The sequence below is a fragment of the Tursiops truncatus genome, chromosome 2, assembly GCF_011762595.2.
Source record: "Tursiops truncatus isolate mTurTru1 chromosome 2, mTurTru1.mat.Y, whole genome shotgun sequence".
NCBI lineage: Eukaryota > Metazoa > Chordata > Mammalia > Artiodactyla > Delphinidae > Tursiops > Tursiops truncatus.
In genome coordinates, this window is record NC_047035.1 from 73,329,779 (window position 1) to 73,353,098 (window position 23,320).

The 23,320-nt window shown below is 41.6% G+C and overlaps 1 protein-coding gene across 1 annotated transcript; it reads left to right on the forward strand.

The window, feature by feature from the left end:
- Positions 1 to 16,103: 16,103 nt before the first annotated feature.
- Positions 16,104 to 21,372, forward strand: LOC101324871 (granzyme B). The gene is made up of 5 exons (XM_033852597.2): positions 16,104 to 16,279; positions 18,900 to 19,047; positions 19,502 to 19,637; positions 19,837 to 20,094; positions 20,750 to 21,372. The coding sequence occupies exons 1-5, from the start codon at positions 16,219 to 16,221 to the stop codon at positions 20,891 to 20,893; spliced, it is 747 nt and encodes a 248-aa protein (XP_033708488.1). The 5' UTR covers positions 16,104 to 16,218; the 3' UTR covers positions 20,894 to 21,372.
- Positions 21,373 to 23,320: the final 1,948 nt, after the last annotated feature.

A 23,320-nucleotide genomic window follows, 5' to 3' on the forward strand; every position in this document is an offset into this window, starting at 1 on the left:
GCCATTGCCATGGCCCTACCCCCTTCCAATAGGCACTAATTATGAGAGGTTAAGGCCCAAGGGGATTACACATTATGAGCCAAGCATGACATTATCTTGCATATTGGGGAAACCATCAGGATATAAAGGATAAAACCAAAGAGAATATGTGATCCAAATGAACTTTTCCAACACAGTATGGTAGCCACTGAGGCACCTTTTATTTCTAAGAGAAACAGAGGCGTACATTATAGACATAGACAGAAACTTTTATTATTCAGCATCCCCTTAATTTTTCCCCAGAATACAGGGGGAACAATATAGGAAATGGTCAAGTTACTGGAGCTATGGATAAGATCACAGACTTTGGAATCAGATCTCTCTACTCTCACAAGCTGAGTGAGGTAAAACAAGTTCCTTTCCCTCTCAGTGTCTCAGTTTTCTCATGTATGAAATGGAAGAAATGTCCATAGCTAACTCGGAAGGTGGAGTGAGAACCTATGATCAGTGATCAAAAATATTAACCACCCAGTCACTCCCATCAGGAAACTTGCATAAGCCACTTAGATAGCCTCATCCACCAGAGGGCAGACAGCAGAAGCAAGAACTACAATCCTGCAGCCTGTGGAACAAAAACCACATTCACAGAAAGATAAACAAGATGAAAAGGCAGAGGGCTATGGACCAGAAGAAGGAACAAGATAAAACCCCAGAAAAATAACTAAATGAAGTGGACATAGGCAACCACCCAGAAAAGGAATTCAGAGTAATGAGAGTGAATATGATCCAGCACCTCGGAAAAACAATGGAGGCAAAGATCGAGAAGATGCAAGAAATGTTTTACAAAGACCTAGAAGAATTAAAGAACAAACAAACAGAGATGAACAATACAATAACTGAAATGAAAACTACACTAGAATGAATCTATAGCAGAATAACTGAGGCAGAAGAACGGATAAGTGACCTGGGAAACAGAATGGTGGAATTCACAGCTATGGAACAGAATAAAGAAAAAAGAATGAAAAGAAATGAACACAGCCTAAGAGACCTCTGGGACAACATTAAACACAACAATATTCGCATTATAGGGGTCCCAGAAGGAGAAGAAAGAGAGAAAGGACCCGAGAAAATATTTGAAGAGATTATAGTCAAAAACTTCCCTAACATGGGAAAGGAAATAGCCACTGAAGTCCAGGAAGCACAGAGAGTCCCATACAGGATAAATACAAGGAGAAACACACCAAGACACATAATAATCAAATTGGCAAAAATTAAAAACAAAGAAAAATTCTTAAAAGAAGCAATGGAAAAATGACAAATAACATACAAGGGAACTCCCATAAGGTTAACAGCTGATTTCTCAGCAGAAACTCTACAAGCCAGAAGGGAGTGGCATGATATACTTAAAGTGATGAAAGGGAAGAAGATACAAACAAGATTACTCTACATGTCAAGGATCTCATTGAGATTTGATGGAGAAATCAAAAGCTTTTCAGACAAGCAAAAGCTAATAGAATTCAGTACGACCAAACCAGCTCTAGAACAAATGCTAAAGGAACTTCTCTAATTGGGAGACACAAGAGAAGATAAGGACCTACAAAAACAAACCCAAAACAATTAATAAAATGGAAATAGGAACATACATATCAATAATTACCCTAAACATGAATGGATTAAATGCTCCAACAAAAAGACACAGGCTTGCTGAATGCGTACAAAAACAAGACCCATATATATGCTGTCTACAAGAGACACACTTCAGACCTAGGGACACATTCAGACTGAAAGTGAGGGGATGGAAAAAGATATTCCATGCAAATGGAAATCAAAAGAAAGCTGGAGTAGCAATACTCATATCAGATAAAATAGACTTTAAAATACAGAATGTTACAAGAGACAAGGAAGGACACTACATAATGATCAGGGGATCAATCCAAGAACAAGATATAACAATTATAAATATATATGCACCCAACATAGGACCACCTCAATACATAAGGCAACTGCTAACAGCTATAAAAGAGGAAATCAACAGTAACACAATAATAGTGGAAGACTTTAACACCTCACTTACACTAATGTACAGATCATCCAAAGTGAAAATAAATAAGGAAATAGAAGTTTTAAATGACACAATAGACCAGATGGATTTAATTGATATTTATAGGACATTCCATCCAAAAACAGCAGATTACACTTTCTTCTCAAGTGCACATGGAACATTCTCCAGGATAGATCACATCTTGGGTCACAAATCAAGCCTCAGTAAATTTAAGAAAATGGAAATCATATCAAGCATCTTTTCTGACCACAACACTATGACATTAGAAATCAATTACAGGGAAAAAAAGCAAAGAACACAAACACATGGAGGCTAAACAATACGTTACTAAATAACCAAGAGATCACTGAAGAAATCAAAGAGGAAATCAAAAAATACCTAGAGACAAATGACAATGAAAACATGATGATCCAAAACCTATGGGATGCAGCAAAAGCAGTTCTAAGAGGGAAGTTTATAGCTATACAAGCCTACTTCAAGTAACAAGAAAAATCTCAAATAAAATATCTAACCTTACACCTAAAGGAACTAGAGAAAGAAGAACAAACAAAACCCAAAGTTACTAGAAGGAAAGAAATCATAAAGATCAGAGCAGAAATAAATGAAATAGAAACAAAGATACTACAAAAAAAGAAATTACAGACCAATATCACTGATGAATATAGATGTAAAATTACTCAACAAAATACTAGCAAACTGAATCCAACAAAACATTAAAAGGATCATACACCATGATCAAGTGGGATTTATCCCAGGGATGCAAGAATTCTTCAACATATGCAAATCAATCAATGTGATACACCATATTAACAAATTGAAGAATAAAAACCATATGATCAGGCTTCCCTGGTGGCACAGTGGTTGAGAGTCCACCTGCCGATGCAGAGGGCACGGGTTCGTGCCCCGGTCCAGGAGGATCCAACATGCCACGGAGAGGCTGGGCCTGTGAGCCATGGCCGCTGAGCCTGTGCGTCTGGAGCCTGTACTCTGCAGCAGGAGAGGCCACAGCAGTGAGAAGCCCGTGTACCGCAAAAACAAAAACAAACAAACAAAAAACAACATATGATCATCTCAGTAGATGCTGAAAAAGCTTTTGACAAAATTCAACACCCATTTATGATAAAAACTCTCCAGAAAGTGGGCATAGAGGGAAACTACCTCAACATAATAAAGGCCATATATGACAAACTCACAGCAAACATCATTCTCAATGGTGAAAAACTGAAAGCATTTCCTCTAAGATTAGGAACAAGACAAAGATGTCCACTCTCGCCACTACTATTCAACATAGTTTTGGAAGTACTAGCCACAGCAATCAGAGAAGACAAAGAAATAAAAGGAATACAAATTAGAAAAGAAGAAGTAAAACTGTCACTGCATGATACTATACATAGAGAACCCTAAAGATGCTACCAGAAAACTACTAAAGCTAATCAATGAATTTGGTAAAGTTGCAGGATACAAAATTAATGCACAGAAATCTCTTGCAATCCTATACACTAATGATGAAAAATCTGAAAGAGTAATTAAGGAAACTCCCATTTACCACTGCAACAAAAAGAATAAAATACCTCGGAATAAACCTACCTACGGAGACAAAAGACCTGTATGCAGAAAACTATAAGACACTGATGAAAGAAATTAAAGATGATTCCAACAGATGGAGAGATATACAATGTTCTTGGATTGGAAGAATCAATATTGTGAAAATGACTATACTACCAAGCAATCAACAGATTCAATGCAATCTCCATCAAATTACCAATGGCATTTTTTATGGAACTAGAACAAAAAATTTTAAAATTTGTATGGAGACACAAAAGACCCCAAATAGCCAAAGCAGTCTTGAGGGAAAAAACCGGAGCTGGAGGAATCAGACTCCCTGACTTCAGAGTATACTATAAAGCTACAGTAATCAAGACAATATGGTACTGGCACAAAAACAGAAACATAGGTCAATGGGACAAGATAGAAAGCCCAGAGATAAACCCACGCACCTATGGTCAAATAATCTATGACAAAGGAGGCAAGGATGTAAAATGGAGAAAAGACAGTCTCTTCAATAAGTGATGCTGGGAAAACTGCACAGCTACATGTAAAAGAATGAAATTAGAACACTCCCTAATGCAACACACAAAAATAAACTCAAAATGGATTAGAGACCTAAATGTAAGACCGGATACTGTAAAACTCTTAGAGGAAAACATAGGAAGAACACTGTTTGACATAAATCATAGCAAGATCTTTTTTGATCCAACTCCTAGAGTAATGGAAATAAAAACTAAAATAAACAAATGGGACCTAATGAAACTTAAAAGCTTTTGAACAGCAAAGGAAACCATAAAAAAGATGAAAAGACAACCCTCTGAATGGGAGAAAATATTTGGAAACGAATCAACAGACAAAGGATTAATCTCCAAAATATATAAACAGGTCATATAGCTCAATATTAAAAAAACAAAGAATCCAATCCAAAAATGGGCAGAAGACCTAAATAGACATTTCTCCAAAGAAGACATATAGATGGGCAAGAAATACATGAAAAGCTGCTCAACATCACTAATTATTAGAGAAATGCAAATCAAAACTACAATGAGGTATCACTTCATACCCTTTAGAATGGGCATCATCAGAAAATCTACAAACAACAAATGCTGGAGAGGGTGTGGAGAAAAGGAACCCTCTTGCACTGTTGGTGGGAATGTAAATTGATACAGCCACTAGGGAGAACTGTATGGTGGTTCCTTAAAAAACTACAAATAGAATTACCATATGATCCAGCAATCCCACTCCTGGGCATATACCCAGAGAAAACCATAATTCAAAAAGACACATGCACCCGAATATTCATTGCATCACTATTTACAACAGCCCAGGTCATGGAAGCAACCTAAATGTCCAGTGACAGACGAATGGATAAAGAAGTTGTGGTACATATATACAATGGAATATGACTCAGCCATAAAAAGGAACGAAATTGGATCATTTGTTGAGACGTGGATGGATCTAGAGACTGTCATACAGAGTGAAGTAAGTCAGAAAGAGGAAAACAAATATCGTATATTAATGCATATGTGTGGAACCTAGAAAAATGGTACAGATGAAACAGTTTGCAGGGCAGAAATAGAGACACAGATGTAGAGAACAAACGTATGGACACCAAGGGGAGAAGTGGCGGGGTGGTGGCGTTGTGGTAGTGGGATGAATTGGGAGATTGGGATTGACATGTATACACTGATGTGTATAAAACTGATGAGTAATAAGAACCTGCTGTATAAAAAAATAAATAAAAGAAAATAAAAGAAAAATAAATAAATAAAATTTTAAAAAAGGAAAAAGAAATATTAACCAGCATTATCATGTTGGATATTATTCTTTCATTGGTTCAGTGGGCTGATTAATCATACCTCCTTTTACAAATATATGTTTTTATTATTACTTATTTTTACTTAGACACAGATTCTTAAAGTTACAAGTCCCAAATTGTTTTCACTACCTCTTAGTGTGGCTCCCTTTGGTCACATCTAGGAAGAAATTTGGTCTCTCCACTAAGGCTTTTTCCAGGTGGGGGTTCTTTCTTAGGAAGTTTCCTGTATGATGCTCTTCTCCACATGTGTCCACCTCAGTAAGCTTTCCTCTGCCTTATATTTGTGTTACTGTTTCTGGATTTGGGAGGGATACTACACAGTCTTGGCCATTTGACTAGCCATTGAAGTTTAAAGAAAAATTTCCCCAAACTCCCTACATCCTCCCTCTTCAGCCTAATCAGCATATCATGTCAACATGGCTATATTCAGGACCTCAACCCAACTCTTGAATAATCAATCCAAATAGGGAGGGGGATAGAAATGAGGGTGGCAGGAAAGGGCAGGACCTGAGACTCTGAAGTTCCAGGTCCTCCTGTAACATCTCCTTCCTGTATGAGAAGCTGATACTAAAGCAAGGGAGTAGTTAGTGAAATTGTGGGACCTCTAGCAATTCAGAGAGGAATCACCTGGGCAGGGATGGACACAAAGCCCTGAAATTCTCCAGCTTAAAGACAACAGAAATGACACACACACATCATAGACACAGAGCAAATAAATGTTCCATAGAGCTGTGCTCTGCTGACTCTGTTACCCCTCATCTTGCCTGATCAATCTGTCACTTTAGTCTTCAGACAACACTGAAAGCCATGAAAAATATTCTGAAACATCTCCCTGGTTTCTGTACTTACAGAGATTGAGCCAGTCTTCGCAGGGGCAATTAGACAGAGATAAGGTAACAGAGACTTCAGTGACCACACAAACATGGAATATAGTCCTTGCAAAAATAGTTCAGAAAAGTCACTAGACAAATGGATGACTGTATCATTCAACAAACAATACAAGCAATCCCTGGGGGATGGGGACAGTGCAATTCCCAGAGTACAGTATTGTATTCAAAATATCCTGTTTTCAATGAAAATATGCAAATACAAAGGAATAAGAAAATATGGTCCATTCACAGATGGAAGAAAAGAACTTGACAGAAAACATTTTTGAGGAAACCTGGACACAGATTTTTAATTGACTGTCTTAAAAGTACTCAAAGAGCTGAAAGAGACCATGAAGGGAACTAAAGCAAATCAGGAACAATATATGAAAATGTAGAGAATGTCATAAAGAGATAGAAATTATAATTCTGGAACTGAAAAGTACAACAACTGAAATGTAAAATTCAAAAGAGAATTTCAAAAGTAGATCTGACCAGGCAGAAGAAAGAAACAATGAACTTGCAGGGAAAATAAAATAACCCAGTATGAGGAGCAGAAAGGAAAAAATAATGAAGAAAAATAAACAGAGCTTAAGGGATCTATGAGACGATATCAAAAGTATCAACATAAGCATTATGGGAATCATAGAAGAAGAAGAAAGAAGAGTCAGAAAAAACACCTGAAGAAGTAATGGCCAAAAATATCCCAAATTTGATGAAATACAGGAATATGTGTATCAAAGAAGCTCAACAAACTCCAAGCAGGATAATCTCAAAGAGATCCACACTGAAACACACTACAACCAAACTGTCATGAGCCAAAAACAAAGAGAAAATCTAGAAAGCAGCGAGAGAGAAGTGACTCATCATGGACAAGTGATTTTCAATGAGATTAATGGTCAATTTCTCATCAGTAACCATAGAGGCAGTGAGATGATATATTTAAAGTGCTGAAAGAAAAAACAAAAAACTGTCAACCAAGAATTCTATATTGGCAAAACTTCCCTTCAAAAATGGAGAAATAAAATATTCTCAGACAAACAAAAACTTTGGGAATTAATCATTAATTCCTGCCCTGTAGACCTGCCCTACAAGAAATGCTAAAGGGGGGTCCTTCAAGTTGAAACCTAAGGACAAGAGATGGCAACTTGAAGCCAAATGAAGAAAAAAGATCTCTGGTAAAAATAACCACATAGATAATTACAAAAGCTAGTAGTATTGTATTTTGGGCTTATAATTTCTTTTTGTTTCTTGTAGGATTTAAAAGACAAATGCATTAAAAGAAATTATAACCTATGTAATGGACACACATGTAAAAAGATATAATTTGTGTCAATAACAAGATGGAGATGGAGCTGAATAGGATCAGAGTTAATGTATGTTGTTGAGGCTAAATTGGTATATATTCAAACTATATAAATTGGTATAAATTTAGGGCATTAAATACAGTAACCATTAAGAAAGTAACTTTAAAATATACAGAAATGGAAATGAAGAGGTATTTAAAATAGTACAGTAGAGGGTCTTCCCTGGTGGCGCAGTGGTTGAGAGTCCACCTGCCGATGCAGGGGATGCGGGTGCATGCCCTGGTCCGGGAAGATCCCACATGCCGTGGAGTGGCTGGGCCCGTGAGCCATGGCCGCTGAGCCTGCGTGTCCGGAGCCTGTGCTCCACAACGGGAGAGGCCACAACAGTGAGAGGGCTGCGTAAAGCAAAAAAAAAAAAAAAAAAAAAAAGTACAGTAGAAAAAAAAAGCAAACAAAAAAGAAGGCAATATTGGAGGAATTGAGAAACAGAAAATATATAAAAACCAAATAGCAAAATGGCAGAGGTAAGCCTATCATTATCAGTAATCATTTAAATTTTAAGTGGATTAAACTAACCAATTAAAAGATAGAAATTGGAAGAATAAATTTAAAAATATGATTCAAGTCTATGCAGCTTTCAAGAGACTCCCTTTAAATACAAAGACAAAAATGTTGGAAATGAAAAAGTAGAAAAAGATATTCTATGCAAATAGCAACCCAGAGGAAACTGGAGTGGTTATATCAATACCAGGTAAAATAGATTTTAAGTGAAAAATTGTTAAAAGAGACAAAGGACATTATATATTGACAAAAGGTCAATTCATTAAGAATACATAACACACCAAACATCAGAACTCCAAAATATATGAAGAAAACATTGAGATAATTGAGGAGAGAAATAGACAGTTTTATAAACATAGTTGGAGACTTCAATACCTTACTTTCAATTGTAGATAGAACATCTATAAACCAATTAGAACAAACAGACATACAAAACACTCTGACAGCAGTATGCTACACGTACTTCTCAAGTGCATACACAGAATTCTCTAGGATACACCATAGGTTAGGCCATAAAACATTTCTCAATACATTTTAAAAAATTAAAATAATATAAATTATCTTCTTCAACCACAATGGAATGAAGCTAGAGATCAATAACAGAAGGAAAACTGGAAAATTCACAAACATGGAAATACATGGAAATTAAACAACACAATCTTAAGTAACCAGTGGGTCTAAGAAAAAATTGCAAGAGAAATTAGAAAGAACTTTGGGACAAGTGAATATGAAAACACAACATACAAAATGTATAGGATGCAGTAAAAGCAATGCTCAGAGGAAAATATATAGCTATAAATGACTACATTAAAGAAAAAGAAAGATTTCTAATCAACAACACAAATTTAAGCCTAACAAAACTAAAAATAGATCAAACAACCCAAACCAGCAAAAGGAAGGAAATAATAAAGATTAGAGAAAAATAATCAAAATAGAAAGCATCAACAAAACCAAAAGTTTGTTCTTTGAAAAGATCAACAAATTTGACAAACTTTTAGCTAGACCAACAACAACAAAAAAAGAAGACTCAAATTAAGAAAATCAGAAATGAAAGAAGGGGACATTACTACCAACCTCAGAGAAATTAAAAGGATTATTAGAGAATGCTATCAACATTTCTACACCAAAAAATTAGATAATTAAGATGAAATGAACAAATTCCTGGAAACACAGAAACTACCAAAACTGACTCAAGAAGAAATAAGAAATCTAACCAGACTTATGACAAGAAAAGAGATTGAAACAATAAACAAAAACCTGCCAACAAAGAAAATCCCAGGACCAGATTTCTACACCGGTGAATTCTACGAACATTTAAAGAAGAATTAACACCAACCTTACCCAGACTTGTTCCAAAAAATTAGAGGAGGGAACTCTTCCTAACACATTGTATAAGGCCAGGATTACCCAGATACCAAGACCAAAGATACCAAAAGAAAAGAAAATTGCAGACCAATATCCCTTATGAAAATAGATGCAAAAATCCTCAACAAGATACTATCAAATTGAATTCAACCGCACACTAAAAGGATTATACACCATGACCAAGTAGTCAGCCCGTGTGGATGGGATGTTCTTCTGGGGTTATGAAAAAGTTTTCAAACTAGAGAGAGCAGGTGGTTGCACACTTGGAATGCACTTAATGCCACTAAATTGTATTTAAAATAGTTAATTGTAGGTTATGTGAATTTCACCTCAATTTTAATAAAGGGTCACAGCCTTGTATTTAGCATAATCCCCTTATGATTTTTAAAAATGCAGATATACATGAGAAAAAATGTTAGATCACCCTTCAAGACATTAAAGATGATTATCAATGAGTGATGGGAAATCAGGTATTTTAAATTATTTTCTTTCTGCTTAAATTATTTTTTTAATTTTCCAACAATTTTAGAAATTAATTTCATGTTAAAATTTTTAATAATTAGAGAAGAGAGACTATGGTGATATTGACTAATAGATGTTTAGGAATGTGGGGGAAATGCTTAAGTTGCAGGGTTTAGTGAGGATAATAGAAAATTACATTGTATATGTAACATGATCCCAAGTATTTTATTTTTTTTTAACATCTTTATTGGAGTATAATTTTTTTTACAATGTTGTGTTAGTTTCTGCTGTATAACAAAGTGAATCAACTATATGTATACATATGTCCCCATATCCCCTCCCTCTTGCGTCTCCCTCCCACCTTCCCTATCCCACCCCTCTAGGTGGTCACAAAGCACTGAGCTGATCTCCCTGTGCTATGCAGCTGCATCCACTAGCTATCTGTTTTACATTTGGTAGTGTATACATGTCCATGCCACTCTCTCACTTCATCCCAGCTTACCCGTCCCACTCCCTGTGTGCTCAAGTCCTTTCTCTACTTCTGCGTCTTTATTCCTGTCCTGCCCCTTGGTTCTTCAGAACAATTTTTCCTTTTTTTTTTTAGATTCCATATATATATGTGTTAGCATACAGTATTCGTTTTTCTCTTTCTGATTTATTTAATTCTGTATGACAGACTCTAGGTCCATCCACCTCACTACAAATAACTCAATTTCATTTCTTTTTATAGCTGAGTAATATTCCACTGTATATATGTGCCACATCTTCTTTATCCATTCCTCTGTCAATGGACACTAGGTTGCTTCTGTATTCTGGCTATTGTAAATAGAGCTGCAGTGAACATTGTGGTACATGACTCTTTTTGAATTATGATTTTCTCAGGGTATATGGCCAGCAGTGAGATTGTTGGGTTGTATGATAGTTCTGTTTGTAGTTTTTTAAGGAACCACCATACTGTTCTCCATAGTGGCTGTATCAATTTACATTCCCACCAACAGTGAGAGAGGGTTCCCTTTTCTCTGCATCCACTCCAGCATTTATTGTTTGTAGATTTTTTATTTTTATTTTTTTGCGGTATGCAGGCCTCTCACTGTTGTGGCCTCTCCCATTGCGGAGCACAGGCTCCGGACGCGCAGGCTCAGCGACCATGGCTCACGGGCCCAGCCGCTCCGCAGCACGTGGGATCTTCCCAGACCAGGACACGAACCCGTGTCCCCTGCATCGGCAGGTGGACTCTCAACCACTGCGCCACCAGGGAAGCCCTGTTTGTAGATTTTTTGATGATGGCCATTCTGACTGGTATGAGGTGATACCTCATTGTAGTTTGGATTTGCATTTCTCTAATGATTAGTGATGCTGAGCATCCCTTCATGTGTTTGTTGGCAGTCTGTACATCTTCTTTCGAGAAATGTCTTTTTAGGTCTTCTGCCCAATTTTGGATTGGGTTGTTTGTTTTTTTTGATATTGAGCTGCATGCGCTGCTTATAAATTTTGGAGATTAATCCTTTGTCAGTTGCTTCATTTACAAATATTTTTTTCCCATTCTGAGGGTTGTCTTTTCATCTTGTTTATGGTTTCCTTTGCTGTGCAAACGCTTTTAAGTTTCATTAGGTCCCATTTACTTATTTTTGTTTCTATTTCCATTTCTCTAGGAGGTGGGTCAAAAAGGATCTTGCTGTGATTTATGTCATAGAGTGTTCTGCCTATGTTTTCCTCTAAGAATTTGATAGTTTCTGGCCTTACATTTAGGTCCTTAATCCATTTTGAGTTTATTTTTGCATATGGTGTTAGGGAGTGTTCTAATTTCATTCTTTTACATGTAGCTGTCCAGTTTTCCCAGCACCACTTATTGAAGACGCTGTCTTTTCTCCATTGTATATTCTTGTTTCTTTTATCAAATATAAGTTGACCATATGTGTGTGGGTTTATCTCTAGGCTTTCTATCCTGTTCCATTGATCTATATTTCTGTTTTTGTGCCACTACCATACTGTCTTGATGACTGTAGCTTTGTAGTATAGTCTGAAGTTCAGAAGCCTGACTCCTTCAGGTGTGTTTTTCTTTCTTAAGGGTGCTTAGGCTATTTGGGGTCTTTTGTGTTTCCATACAAATTGTGAAATTTTCTGTTCTAGTTCTGTGGGAAATGCCATTGGTAGTTTGATAGGGATTGCACTGAATCTGTAGATTGCTTTGGGTAGTAGAGTCATTTTCACAATGTTGATCCTTCCAATCCAAAAACATGGTATATCTCTCCATCTGTTTGTATCCTCTTTAATTTCTTTCATCAGTGTCTTACAGTTTTCTGCATGCAGGTCTTCTGTCTCCTTAGGTAAGTTTATTCCTAGGTATTTTGTTCTTTTTGTTGCAATGGTAAATGGGAATGTTCCCTTAATTTCCCTTTCAGATTTTTCATCATTAGTGTAGGAATGCAAGAGATTTCTGTGCATTAATTTTGTATCCTGCTACTTTACAAACTTCATTGATTAGCTCTAGTAGTTTTCTGGTAGCATCTTTAGGATTTTCTATGTATAGTATCATGTCATCTGCAAACAGTGACAGCTTTACTTCTTTTCTGACTTGGATTCCCTTAATTTCATTTTCTTCTCTGATTGCTGCGGTTAAATCTTCCAAAATATGTTGAATAATAGTGGTGAGAGTGGACATCCTTGTCTTGTTCCTGATCTTAGTGGAAATTGTTTCAGTTTTTCACCATTGAGAACGATGTTGGCTGTGGGTTTGTCATATATGACCTTTATTATGTTGAGGAAAGTTCACTCTGTGTCTACTTTCTGGAGGGTTTTAATCATAAATTGGTGTGGAATTTTGTCGAAGCTGTTTCTGTATCTATTGAGATGATCATATGGTTTTTCTCCTTCAATTTGTTAACATGGTTTATCACATTGATTGATTTGCGTATATTGAAGAATCCTTGCATTCCTGGGATAAACCTCACTTGTTTACGGTGTATGATCCTTTTAACGTGTTGTTGGATTCTGTTTGCTAGTATTTTGTTGAGGATTTTTGCATCTATGTTCATCAGTGATATTGGCTGTAGTTTTCTTTCTCTGTGACATCTTTGTCTGGTTTTGGTATCAGGGTGATGGTGGCCTCATAGAATGAGTTTGGGAGTGTTCCTTCCTCTGCAAATTTTTGGAAGAGTTTGAGAAGGATGGGTGTTAACTCTTCTCTAAATGTTTGATAGAATTCACCTGTGAAGCCATCTGGTCCTGGGCTTTTGTTTGTTGGAAGATTTTTAATGGCAGTTTCAATTTCAGTGCTTGTGATTGGTCTGTTTATAGTTTCTATTTCTTCCTGGTTCTGTCTTGGAAGGTTCTGCTTTTCTAAGAATTTGTCCATTTCTTCCAGGTTGTCCATTTTATTAGCATGTAGTTGCTTGTAATAATCTCTCATGATCCTATGTATTTCTGCAGTGTCCGTTGTTACTTCTCCTTTATCATTTCTAATTCTATTGATTTGAGTCTTCTCCCTTTTTTTCTTGATGAGTCTGGCTAATGCTTTATCAATTTTGTTTATCGTCTCAAAGAACCAGTTTTTAGTTTTATTGATCTTTGCTATTGTTTACTTCATTTCTTTTTCATTTATTTCTGATCTGATCTTCATGATTTCTTTCCTTCTGCTAACTGCGGGGTTTTTTTGTTCTTTCTCTAATTGCTTTAGGTGTAAGGTTAGGTTGCTTATTTGAGCTGTTTCTTGTTTCTTGAGGTAGGATTGTATTGCTATAAACTTCCCTCTTAGAATCGCTTTTGCTGCACCCTATAGGTTTTGGGTTGTCGTGTTTTCATTGTCATTTGTTTCTAAGTATATTTTTATTTCCTCTTTGATTTCTTCAGTGATCTCTTGGTTATTTAGTAGTGTATTGTTTAGCCTCCATGTGTCTGTATTTTTTTCCAGATTTTTTCCTGTAATTGATATCTAGTCTCATAGCACTGTGGTTGGAAAAGATATTTGATATGATTTCAATTTTCTTAAATTTACCAAGGCTTGATTTCTGACCCAAGATATGATCTGTCCTGGAGAATGTTCCATGAGCACTTCAGAAGAAAGTATATTCTGTTGTTTTTGGATTGAATGCCCTGTAAATATCAATTAAGGCCATCTTGTTTAATGTATCATTTAAAGCTTGCATTTCCTTATTTATTTTCATTTTGGATGATCTGTCCATTGGTGAAAGTGGGGTGTTAAAATCCCCTACTATGATTGTATTACTGTCAATTTCCCCTTATATGGCTGTTAGCACTTGCCTTATGTTTTGAGGTGCTCCTGTGTTGGGTGCATAAAAATTTACAATTGCTATATCTTCTTCTTGGATTGATCCCTTGATCATTATGTAGTGTCCTTCTTTGTCTCTTGTAATAGTCTTTATTTTAAAGTCTATTTTGTCTGATAGGAGAATTGCTACTCCAGCTTTCTTTTGATTTCCGTTTGTATGGAATATCTTTTTCCATCCCCTCACTTTCAGTCTGTATGTGTCCCTAGGTCTGAAGTGGGTCTCTTTTAGACAGCATATATATGGGTCTTGTTTTTGTATCCATTCAGCCAGTCTATGTGCGTGGGCTTTCTGTAGTTGTGACGAGCTGGGGCTACTCTTCATTGTGGTGCGTGGGCTTCTCATTGCGGTGGGTTCTCTGTTGTGGAGCATGGGCTCTAGGCACATGGGCTTCAGTAGTTGCATCATATGGGCTCAGGATTTGTGGCTCGCAGGCTGTATAGCGCAGGCTCAGTAGTTGTGGCGCACAGGCTTCGTTGCTCCGCAGCATGTGGGATCTTCCCAGACCAGGGCTCGAACCCGTGTCCCCTGCATTGGCAGGCAGATTCTTAATCACTGAGCCACCATGGAAGTACCTCAAATTTTCTTAATAACATATACTACCACTAAAATAAAAAAACTAATTTTATTTTTAAAATTTCTACCACTGGGCAAGCTAAGTTCAAAAAAGTAGAGGCTTAATAAATGTATCTGTTTTCATAAGGAGGATATTTACCCTGGAATTATGTCTTTTGATGCATAATATTCCTCATAGAAAAATTGTAAAGTACAGAAATGTAAAGATGGAACCTTAAATCACCAGAGTCTAATCACTGAGAGATTCTTTGTTGTTCTTGAACAGAACTGGGCTTGGGCTATTTAGAAAGAATGGTCCTTCATTTCCATTTTAGCAAGATCATTAGCAGAGTTTGTTCAGCCAATGTCATCCTATAATGTGCCAGGCCTGCTGTATCAGAAGTGTGGCTTTCTGCACACAGCACAGAGAATACTAAAAGGACAATTATTGGTCTTTGGTCAGCCAGCATGCTTTCCCACTTCACATGGTACAGGCTACTTAGTAATTTGAACTTCCTTTGGCGAACCAGCCTTTTCTGTCTCAGTTCATGTGGTTTGGGTGAAACTGACCCCAGCCTATCCAAAGTAAGAATGACCTAGGCTTAAATCATCCCTGGATTCAATTTCTAGGGTCAGAGTGATTCATGAATTTAGGCCAAATGTCAAGTGCAGAACGTTTGTTTCCAAACATTAACAAGAGAGATGGACTCTATCACTCTGAGCATTTGTAATTAAAAAAAATAAAAGATGTTAAAAGTCCTCTAGAAAGGAAGTTAAGGTGATGAATGGGTGCCTATATAGATTTAGTACATGGTGGCCATGCTCTGTTATTGTCCTGTGCGTCCCTCAACCAAGCCCTTCCTGAGTTGCAATCTGGTCACAGATGTTTCTTTCTCTTCCACCAGACAGTCAGCTCTCTAAGGGAAGGAGACACATGTGCAGTATGTTTGATCATAGCATAGAGAAGAGCCTAAACTCGCATCAGCTAAAGAAGTCATCCTGTGGACTCAGCAGCATGGAAATGAGGCCTTGGTGGTTCAACCACTGATGACTCAGGTTTCTGGGCTCCAGGACCTCTACTGGGCGATACCACATCCTACAGTCCCCGCCCTGTATTCTTGGGTTCCTGCTCTAGGCTGGAACAAGTGGTCTGCGCTGAGTCATCATCTGTGGGTACCCATGTGGTCACTACATATTTCTCACACAACCACCCAGAGAACGTCATCAGGTAGACGGAGTGGGGGCGAGGCAGCTTCCGTAGAAAGCCTTCTAGGATGAAGCACCACAAAACCAGAGGGGAACAAGAGGTCACTGAGCCCACTTGCACCTCCTTCCTCTCCTGGGGGGGCTAAAAAGAGAGCAAGGAGGAAACACCAGCAGCTCCGACCTGGGCAGCCTTCCTGGGAAGATGCAGCCACTCCTGTTCCTGCTCCCGTTGGCCTTTTCACTGCCCCCCAGGGCAAAGTCTGGTGAGTGACCATCCCCACCCTCAGAGGCCCAACCTCTTACCCCAGTTGGCACCGATCACCTGCCCCTTCTGCACACCCCTGATCCCTCTATCCACTGGAAACATTCTGAACACCAGCTCCCGTCCCATCTCATACCCCCAAGTATGATGCTGGATACGCCTCCAGCAGGAGTGACAGAGCAAAGGTTGTTCTCAAGAAAAGCCAGTGGGTACTATCCCCTCCTCCAGCCCTACATTTGCTGTGTGGAAAATCGAACTTTCCTAGAAGTGATGGCAGAGGGTCGGAAACTGGAAAAGAGAAGATAATCAATTCCCCTGAAGACGGCAGAGTAGGCCTGGCTTCTGCATCTAGGATGAGACAGGTGCTCCCTCAGCAACTGCTCAGCAGACCTCGGAGTTGGTGCTGTTGCCTTTGCTCAGTCCCCAGGCTCCTCAGTCCCTTTCCCCACCTCTGCTTTCCTCTTCTTTTTTTTTTTTTTAACATCTTTATTGGAGTATAATTGCTTTACAATGGTGTGTTAGTTTCTGCTTTATAACAAAGTGAATCAGTTATACATATACATATGTTCCCATATCTCTTCCCTCTTGCATCTCCCTCCCTCCCACCCTCCCTATCCCACCCCCCCATCCCACCCCTTTAGGTGGTCAGAAAGCACCAAGCTGATCTCCCTGTGCTATGCAGCTGCTTCCCACTAGCTATCTATTTTACATTTGGTAGTGTATATATGTCCATGCCACTCTCTCACTTTGTCACAGCTTACCCTTCCCCCTCCCTGTGTCCTCAAGTCCATTCTCTAGTAGGTCTGTGTCTTTATTCCCATCTTACCCCTAGGTTCTTCATGACCCCTTTTTTTTTTTCTTAGATTCCATATATATGTGTTAGCATACGGTATTTGTTTTTCTCTTTCTGACTTACTTCACTCTGTATGACAGACTCTAGGTCCATCCACCTCACTACAAATAACTCAATTTTGTTTCTTTTTATGGCTGAGTAATATTCCATTGTATATATGTACTATATCTTCTTTATCCATTCATCTGTTGATGGACACTTAGGTTGCTTCCATGTCCTGGCTATTGTAAATAGTGCTGCAATGAACATTTTGGTACACGACTCTTTTTTTTTTTTTTTTTTTTTTTTTGCGGTACACGGGCCTCTCACTGTTGTGGCTTCTCCCGTTGCAGAGCACAGGCTCTGGACATGCAGGCTCAGCGGCCATGGCTCACGGGCCGCTCTGTGGCATGTGGGATCTTCCCGGACCAGGGCACAAACCTGTGTCCCCTGCATCGGCAGGTGGACTCTCAACCACTGTGCCACCAGGGAAGCCCCATGACTCTTTTTGAATTATGGTTTGCTCAGGGTACATGCCCAGGAGTGGGATTGCTGGGTCGTATGGTAGTTCTATTTGTAGTTTTTTAAGGAACCTCCATACTGTTCTCCATAGTGGTTGTATCAATTTACATTCCCACCAACAGTGCAAGAGGGTTCCCTTTTCTCCACACCCTCTCCAGCATTTATTGTTTTTAGATTTTTTGATGATGGCCATTCTGACCTGTGTGAGATGATATCTCATTGTAGTTTTGATTTGCATTTCTCTAATAATTAATGATGTTGAGCATTCTTTCACATGTTTGTTGACAATCTGTATATTTTCTTTGGAGAAATGTCTATTTAGGTCTTCTGCCCATTTTTGGATTGGGTTGTTTGTGTTTTTGTTATTGAGCTGCATGAGCTGCTTATAAATTTTGGAGATTAATCCTTTGTCGGTTGCTTCATTTGCAAATATTTTCTCCCATTCTGAGGGTTGTCTTTTGGTCTTGTTTATGGTTTCCTTTGCTGTGCAGAATCTTTTAAGTTTCAGTAGGTCCCATTTGTTTATTTTTGTTTTTATTTCCATTTCTCTAGGAGGTGGGTCAAAAAGGATCTTACTGCGATTTATGTCGTAGAGTGTTCTGCCGATGTTTTCCTCTAAGAGTTTGATAGTTTCTGGCCTTACATTTAGGTCTTTAATCTGCTTTTCTTCCTGAGCCATTACTGGCTCCCCTCTTTCAAGGATGAAGCCACTGTTGGGCAGACCAGAACTTCTCTCCTTTCCAGAATCCCACCAGCGTTGGCCCTACCAACAACCCCCTTCCAGAGGCCCATTTTGTGTGTGTGTCGGTGGGGGGTGGACAGGGGTGTGGTCATTCCTTCATGTAGCCAACAAATACTTATTGGGCACTTACTGTGTGTCAGGCCCTGGGAAATAGGCTATGATGACATCTAGATCCCTCCTCTAAAACCCTGAGCACTGGAAAGCTAGGCTACCCTAGACATCACGGGATGACAGGGCCCTTAGAAACTCATTAAAACAAAGCATAGTCGGGAGAGGAATGTTCAGAAGCCTCTAGGACTTTGCTGTACCTAAGACAGGTATGCTCACCTCCAACTATGTGTGGAAGACAGTTTCACAGACCCAGACTGCTGCTCTTCCCTTTTCTAGAAGAGGATGTTGAGGCCCCTCACACTGCCAACCTCAGGCCAGGCTGGACCTGCAGTGCCCAGCAGTTCTGAGCATCAAGTCGATGCCTGCCAGGTGCAGTCAGTGGTTGCACACAAGCAGAACAGTCTTTTCCTTCAGGGGAGATCATCGGGGGCCATGAGGCCAAGCCCCACTCCCGCCCCTACATGGCATTTCTTCAGATCTGGGACCAGGATGATCAAAAAAGGTGCGGTGGGTTCCTGATTCGAGAGGACTTTGTGCTGACAGCCGCTCACTGCTGGGGAAGGTGAGGAGCCGGAAGTAGCCCGCACCCTCCTGAAAACCCCTGACAGGGAGCCCTGCCTTTTTCTCTGGAAGCAACCAGCCTCCTAGGAACGCATGAGCTGGGAGGGCTCCTGAGAGGGTGAGAAAGAGGGCAGCGGGGAGGGGCAGGTCAGTGTCAGAGGCATTGCTGAAGTAAGAGAGACTAGAGATAGGGCATGCCTTGGTATCAGAATACAAACTAATGCAACTTCACATGTTTTCCTGGGGCTGACACTTGGGAACCACTGTGCCCTTACCAATGGCTCCAGAATCCGACCTTGCCTGCCAAGAAACAGAGGGCACAGACAGTTCAGCCCCCGGGGCCCTCCTGTTGCCTGCATTTCCCCTCAGCTGCAGCCCGGCCCTGGTGTCACCTGCCCTTCGGCTCCCGGGCTGTATCTCCTGTGACTCCACCTCCTGCTTTGCTGTCTGTGCAGCTCAGTCAACGTCACCCTGGGGGCCCACAACATCAAGGATCGGGAGAGGACCCAGCAGGTCATCCCGGTGAGAAGAGCCATCCCCCACCCAGGCTATAATGAAAAGAACTACTCCAATGACATCATGTTATTAAAGGTAAACCTCCTTGCTTCTCCTGCCCTCCTGGAAACAGATCATTTCCCCTCCCACTGCCACGCATCCCTTTCCTCCCTCCCATCTGGCTGCCTGACCAGTCCCTGTGGCTCAGGTGAGAGGGAAGACACGGCAGCATCATTGCCATGTCCAGGCCCGGGGACCACTGGCTGAGCTGGACTCTCTTGCCTCTTCCCATCAGCTGGAGAGAAAGGTCAAGCAGACTGCAGCCGTGAGACCCCTCAGCCTGCCCAGGCGCAAGGCTCGGGTGAAGCCAGGACGGGTGTGCAGTGTAGCCGGCTGGGGGCAGGTCGCTCTGGGCACGTACTCAGACACTCTGCAGGAGGTAAAGCTGACCATACAGAAGGATCAAAAGTGTGAACTCTACTTACACAATTATTACAACAATGCCATTCAGCTGTGTGTGGGGGACCCAAAGGAAAACAAAGCTTCCTTTAAGGTGAGAATGACCACCTACCTTGCCTGGCTCTGGGGAGACACGTGTTCGTAGAAGATCTGGGACCAGGGGACCCAAGCAGTGTGGGAACTGCCCCACCCTCTAAGCTGGGACCTTTCTCTCCAGGAAGAGAAGGGGGAACAGCCAGAGCTGGGAGTGCCTAGGGCCCCTGCAAGTCTACAAAAGACCTATGGGGAATCTAAACCTGGTGCTCCTTCAGAGCGGGAATTTGCAACACACTGAGGCGCAGGTGTTAGAAAACTGGGCTTCCTGAGTGTGTGGTAGTTAAAAGCAGGTGCCTCCTCAGAACTGGAACCCACCTGGCTTAATGAGCTCATCCTCCCTGTTGAGTGTCAGCCCACCAACCTGCTTCCATGTCCTTGAACAGCAGCTTGGAGCCCACAGTCCCACAGCGTCCTGATAGAGAAAGGATCTGAGACCTGGGGGAGGAGAGGGTGCTGCCACCTGGTGAAGTGAAGCAGTGACAATGTCCAGGGTCAGGGCTTGGCAGCCGAGGGGACCACGGGGGCCTGCCCTGCCCTCTGACCTCCTACCTGGAGGCCATGCAAGGTGGCCTCCCCCGAGAGGGGGCTTGGGACGGCAGGGAGGCAGGGCCAGGAGGAGACCTGGCTCAGTGCTTCCCCTTCTCTGTCCTCAGGGGGACTCCGGGGGCCCTCTGGTGTGTAACAATGTGGCCCAGGGCATTGTCTCCTATGGACAGAAAAATGGGTCACCTCCACGGGCCTGCACCAAAGTCTCAAGTTTCCTGCCCTGGATAAAGAAAACCATGAAAAGCCTCTGACTGTGGAACCAGACCTTCTTCCCTGGAGCTGATCCAGAATTACACTGGGGGGCTGGGGGTATCAGCAGCTGAATAAATGTCTCTCAGCTGAGCAGGAAGGGCTGGCTTCTCGTTTACTCATTGATCCTTCTTCATAGGCACCCACTCTATGTTTCGAAAGCCAACGACCAAATTTTGCAGTTTTCTGCTTCCACCTCTTCCCCCTCCCACCACCTCTTCCCATAAACCCCATGCAAAGCTGTTACCCAGGTCCTGCATACCCACACCTGTCTTTCAGGGCCTGCCCTCCTTCCAGGGCTGCCGCTGAGCACCGTCAGGAGAAAACATGAACCTCTCTGGTCCTGGGGCTCAGGGTGAGCTTCTTGGCTCCTGGCCCTGTGTTACATGGCGGAGAGGAGGGGATCACACCACGGGTCCTGGACACCAAGCAGGCACAGCCTGGGGCTGCAGCTGCAGGACAGAGCCCCACCACTGGGGAGGGGAGGCGCCTTCCTGAGCAGACGTTTCTCTCCCACAGCCAGGGAGGCCGGCGCAGAGCAGGGGTGGGTCTCGTGAGAAGCTCCTCATTCTCACCTAGGCTGAGTGTCCTCCCAGCCCTCCTCGGAGCTCACGGACCAGCTCTGCCTCCAGTCCCCAGGCTGCCTCTTGTCCATCCCTGCTCACCACCATGAGTTCTCAGAGTCCACCGACTCCTGTCCCCTCCAGACCACACTGATCTGAGCTGACCCCTTCCTCATATCCTTCCCACCCAGGACACCCTGAGCACCCTAGGGTTCCAGCAGGGCATCACCACTGAGATGCCATCCCAGCTCATGCCCTGGCAGAGAGGGGTATCAGAGGGACCAGGCCTGTGCTGGCACCAGGCAGGGCCCATGAGGGATGTCTCTCCAGAACCCTTGGCCCCATCTCTCTCCTGGTCAGGGCCAGCTCAATTCCCACATGCAGCCCAATGCCCGCCATGTGTTCAGGGTCCACTGGCCACGTGGTCACTCAGTAGCTTGAGTCCCTTTCAGCCTGTCCCTTTAGTCACTGCTGGCCTCTAGGCTGAGATTCCCTGCTGGTCACCTGGGAGCTTTTGAGTTAGAAAGGACTCCTGTCTTTAGCAGGACTGAAAAGCACAATGTTTTTCACCAATCAACACACGCACTGATTGAGCAACTACTAAGTGCCAGACATTGGGGTTGTACGGTGGACATAAGATAGGTGTAACAGTGAGGAGCCAAATCTGACTACATGTTGGATCTGTTTCTTTTACTTTAACCTTTGCTTTCCGTTGCTTTTGTTCACTAAAAGGATACTGTCTATACACAATGACCTGCCTCAGGGAACCCTGCCTCTCTGCCTGAATGTTAAAGGAAAGTGCCTTTGTTTAGGGAAACATCCTGACCCTGTCAGGATGTTTGCAAGAAAGAAGATGGCTGGCTTCTTTGGATGGCTGCAAGAAAGAAGAAATTGGACTTCCCTGGCGGCACAGTGGTTAAGAATCCGCCTGCCAATGCAGGAGACACGGGTTCGAGCCCTGGTCCAGGAAGATCCCACATGCCGCGGAGCAACTAAGCCCGTGCACCACAACTACTGAGCCTGCAAGCCACAACTACTGAGCCCACGTGCCACAACTACTGAAGCCCGTGCACCTAGAGCCCATGCTCCACAACAAGAGAAGCCACCGCAAGGAGAAGCCCGTGCACCACGACGAAGAATAGCCCCTGTTCGCCGCAACTAGAGAAAGCCTGCGCGCAGCAACGAAGACCCAAGGCAGCCAAAAATGAACGAATGAATGAAAATAAATAAACAATAAAAAAATAATAAATTTATTTTTAAGAAAAAGAAAGAAGAAATTATCACATCCCCTCCCCGAGGGAAGAAATTAGCACATCCCCTCCCGAAGACTGGCCATTCCAGGGGACAGTTGCCAATCTTATGGTCTTTTTACCTTACTTCCTCATCTCCTCTCCCATCTCTCTTCTGTAAAAGAAATTGGCATCCAAACCAAGACAAGATGGTTAGCTTTGAGACTTTAGTCGGCCGTCTTCTCGGTCTGCCGGCTTTGCGAATAAAGCCCTATCCCTTACCTCGATACCTCGCCTCTGATTTATTGGCCCATCACGCAGCAAGCAGAGCGCGCGTGGACGCGGTAACACAGGTTCTATCATCTGAGCGCGCGTGGAACTGACAGTGTTGACTTTCATCTGAATCTTTTCTCTCCCTTCCCACCTTCACATGATTCCACCTGAGGGGCCTAGATCTCTTTATCCCTGTGGGAAGTCCACAGGGATAAAGCATTTGTGTTTATTTTTATTGCTGGTTACCCTCTGTAGAAGTGCTATTACATGTGACTCTAGAACGAGTCATTTGTTTTCTAGATGTGAAGATCCCGCTCTGCTCACGGGAGCATCCTTGTCCCCTAGGGGAGAAGGTAGCAGGGAG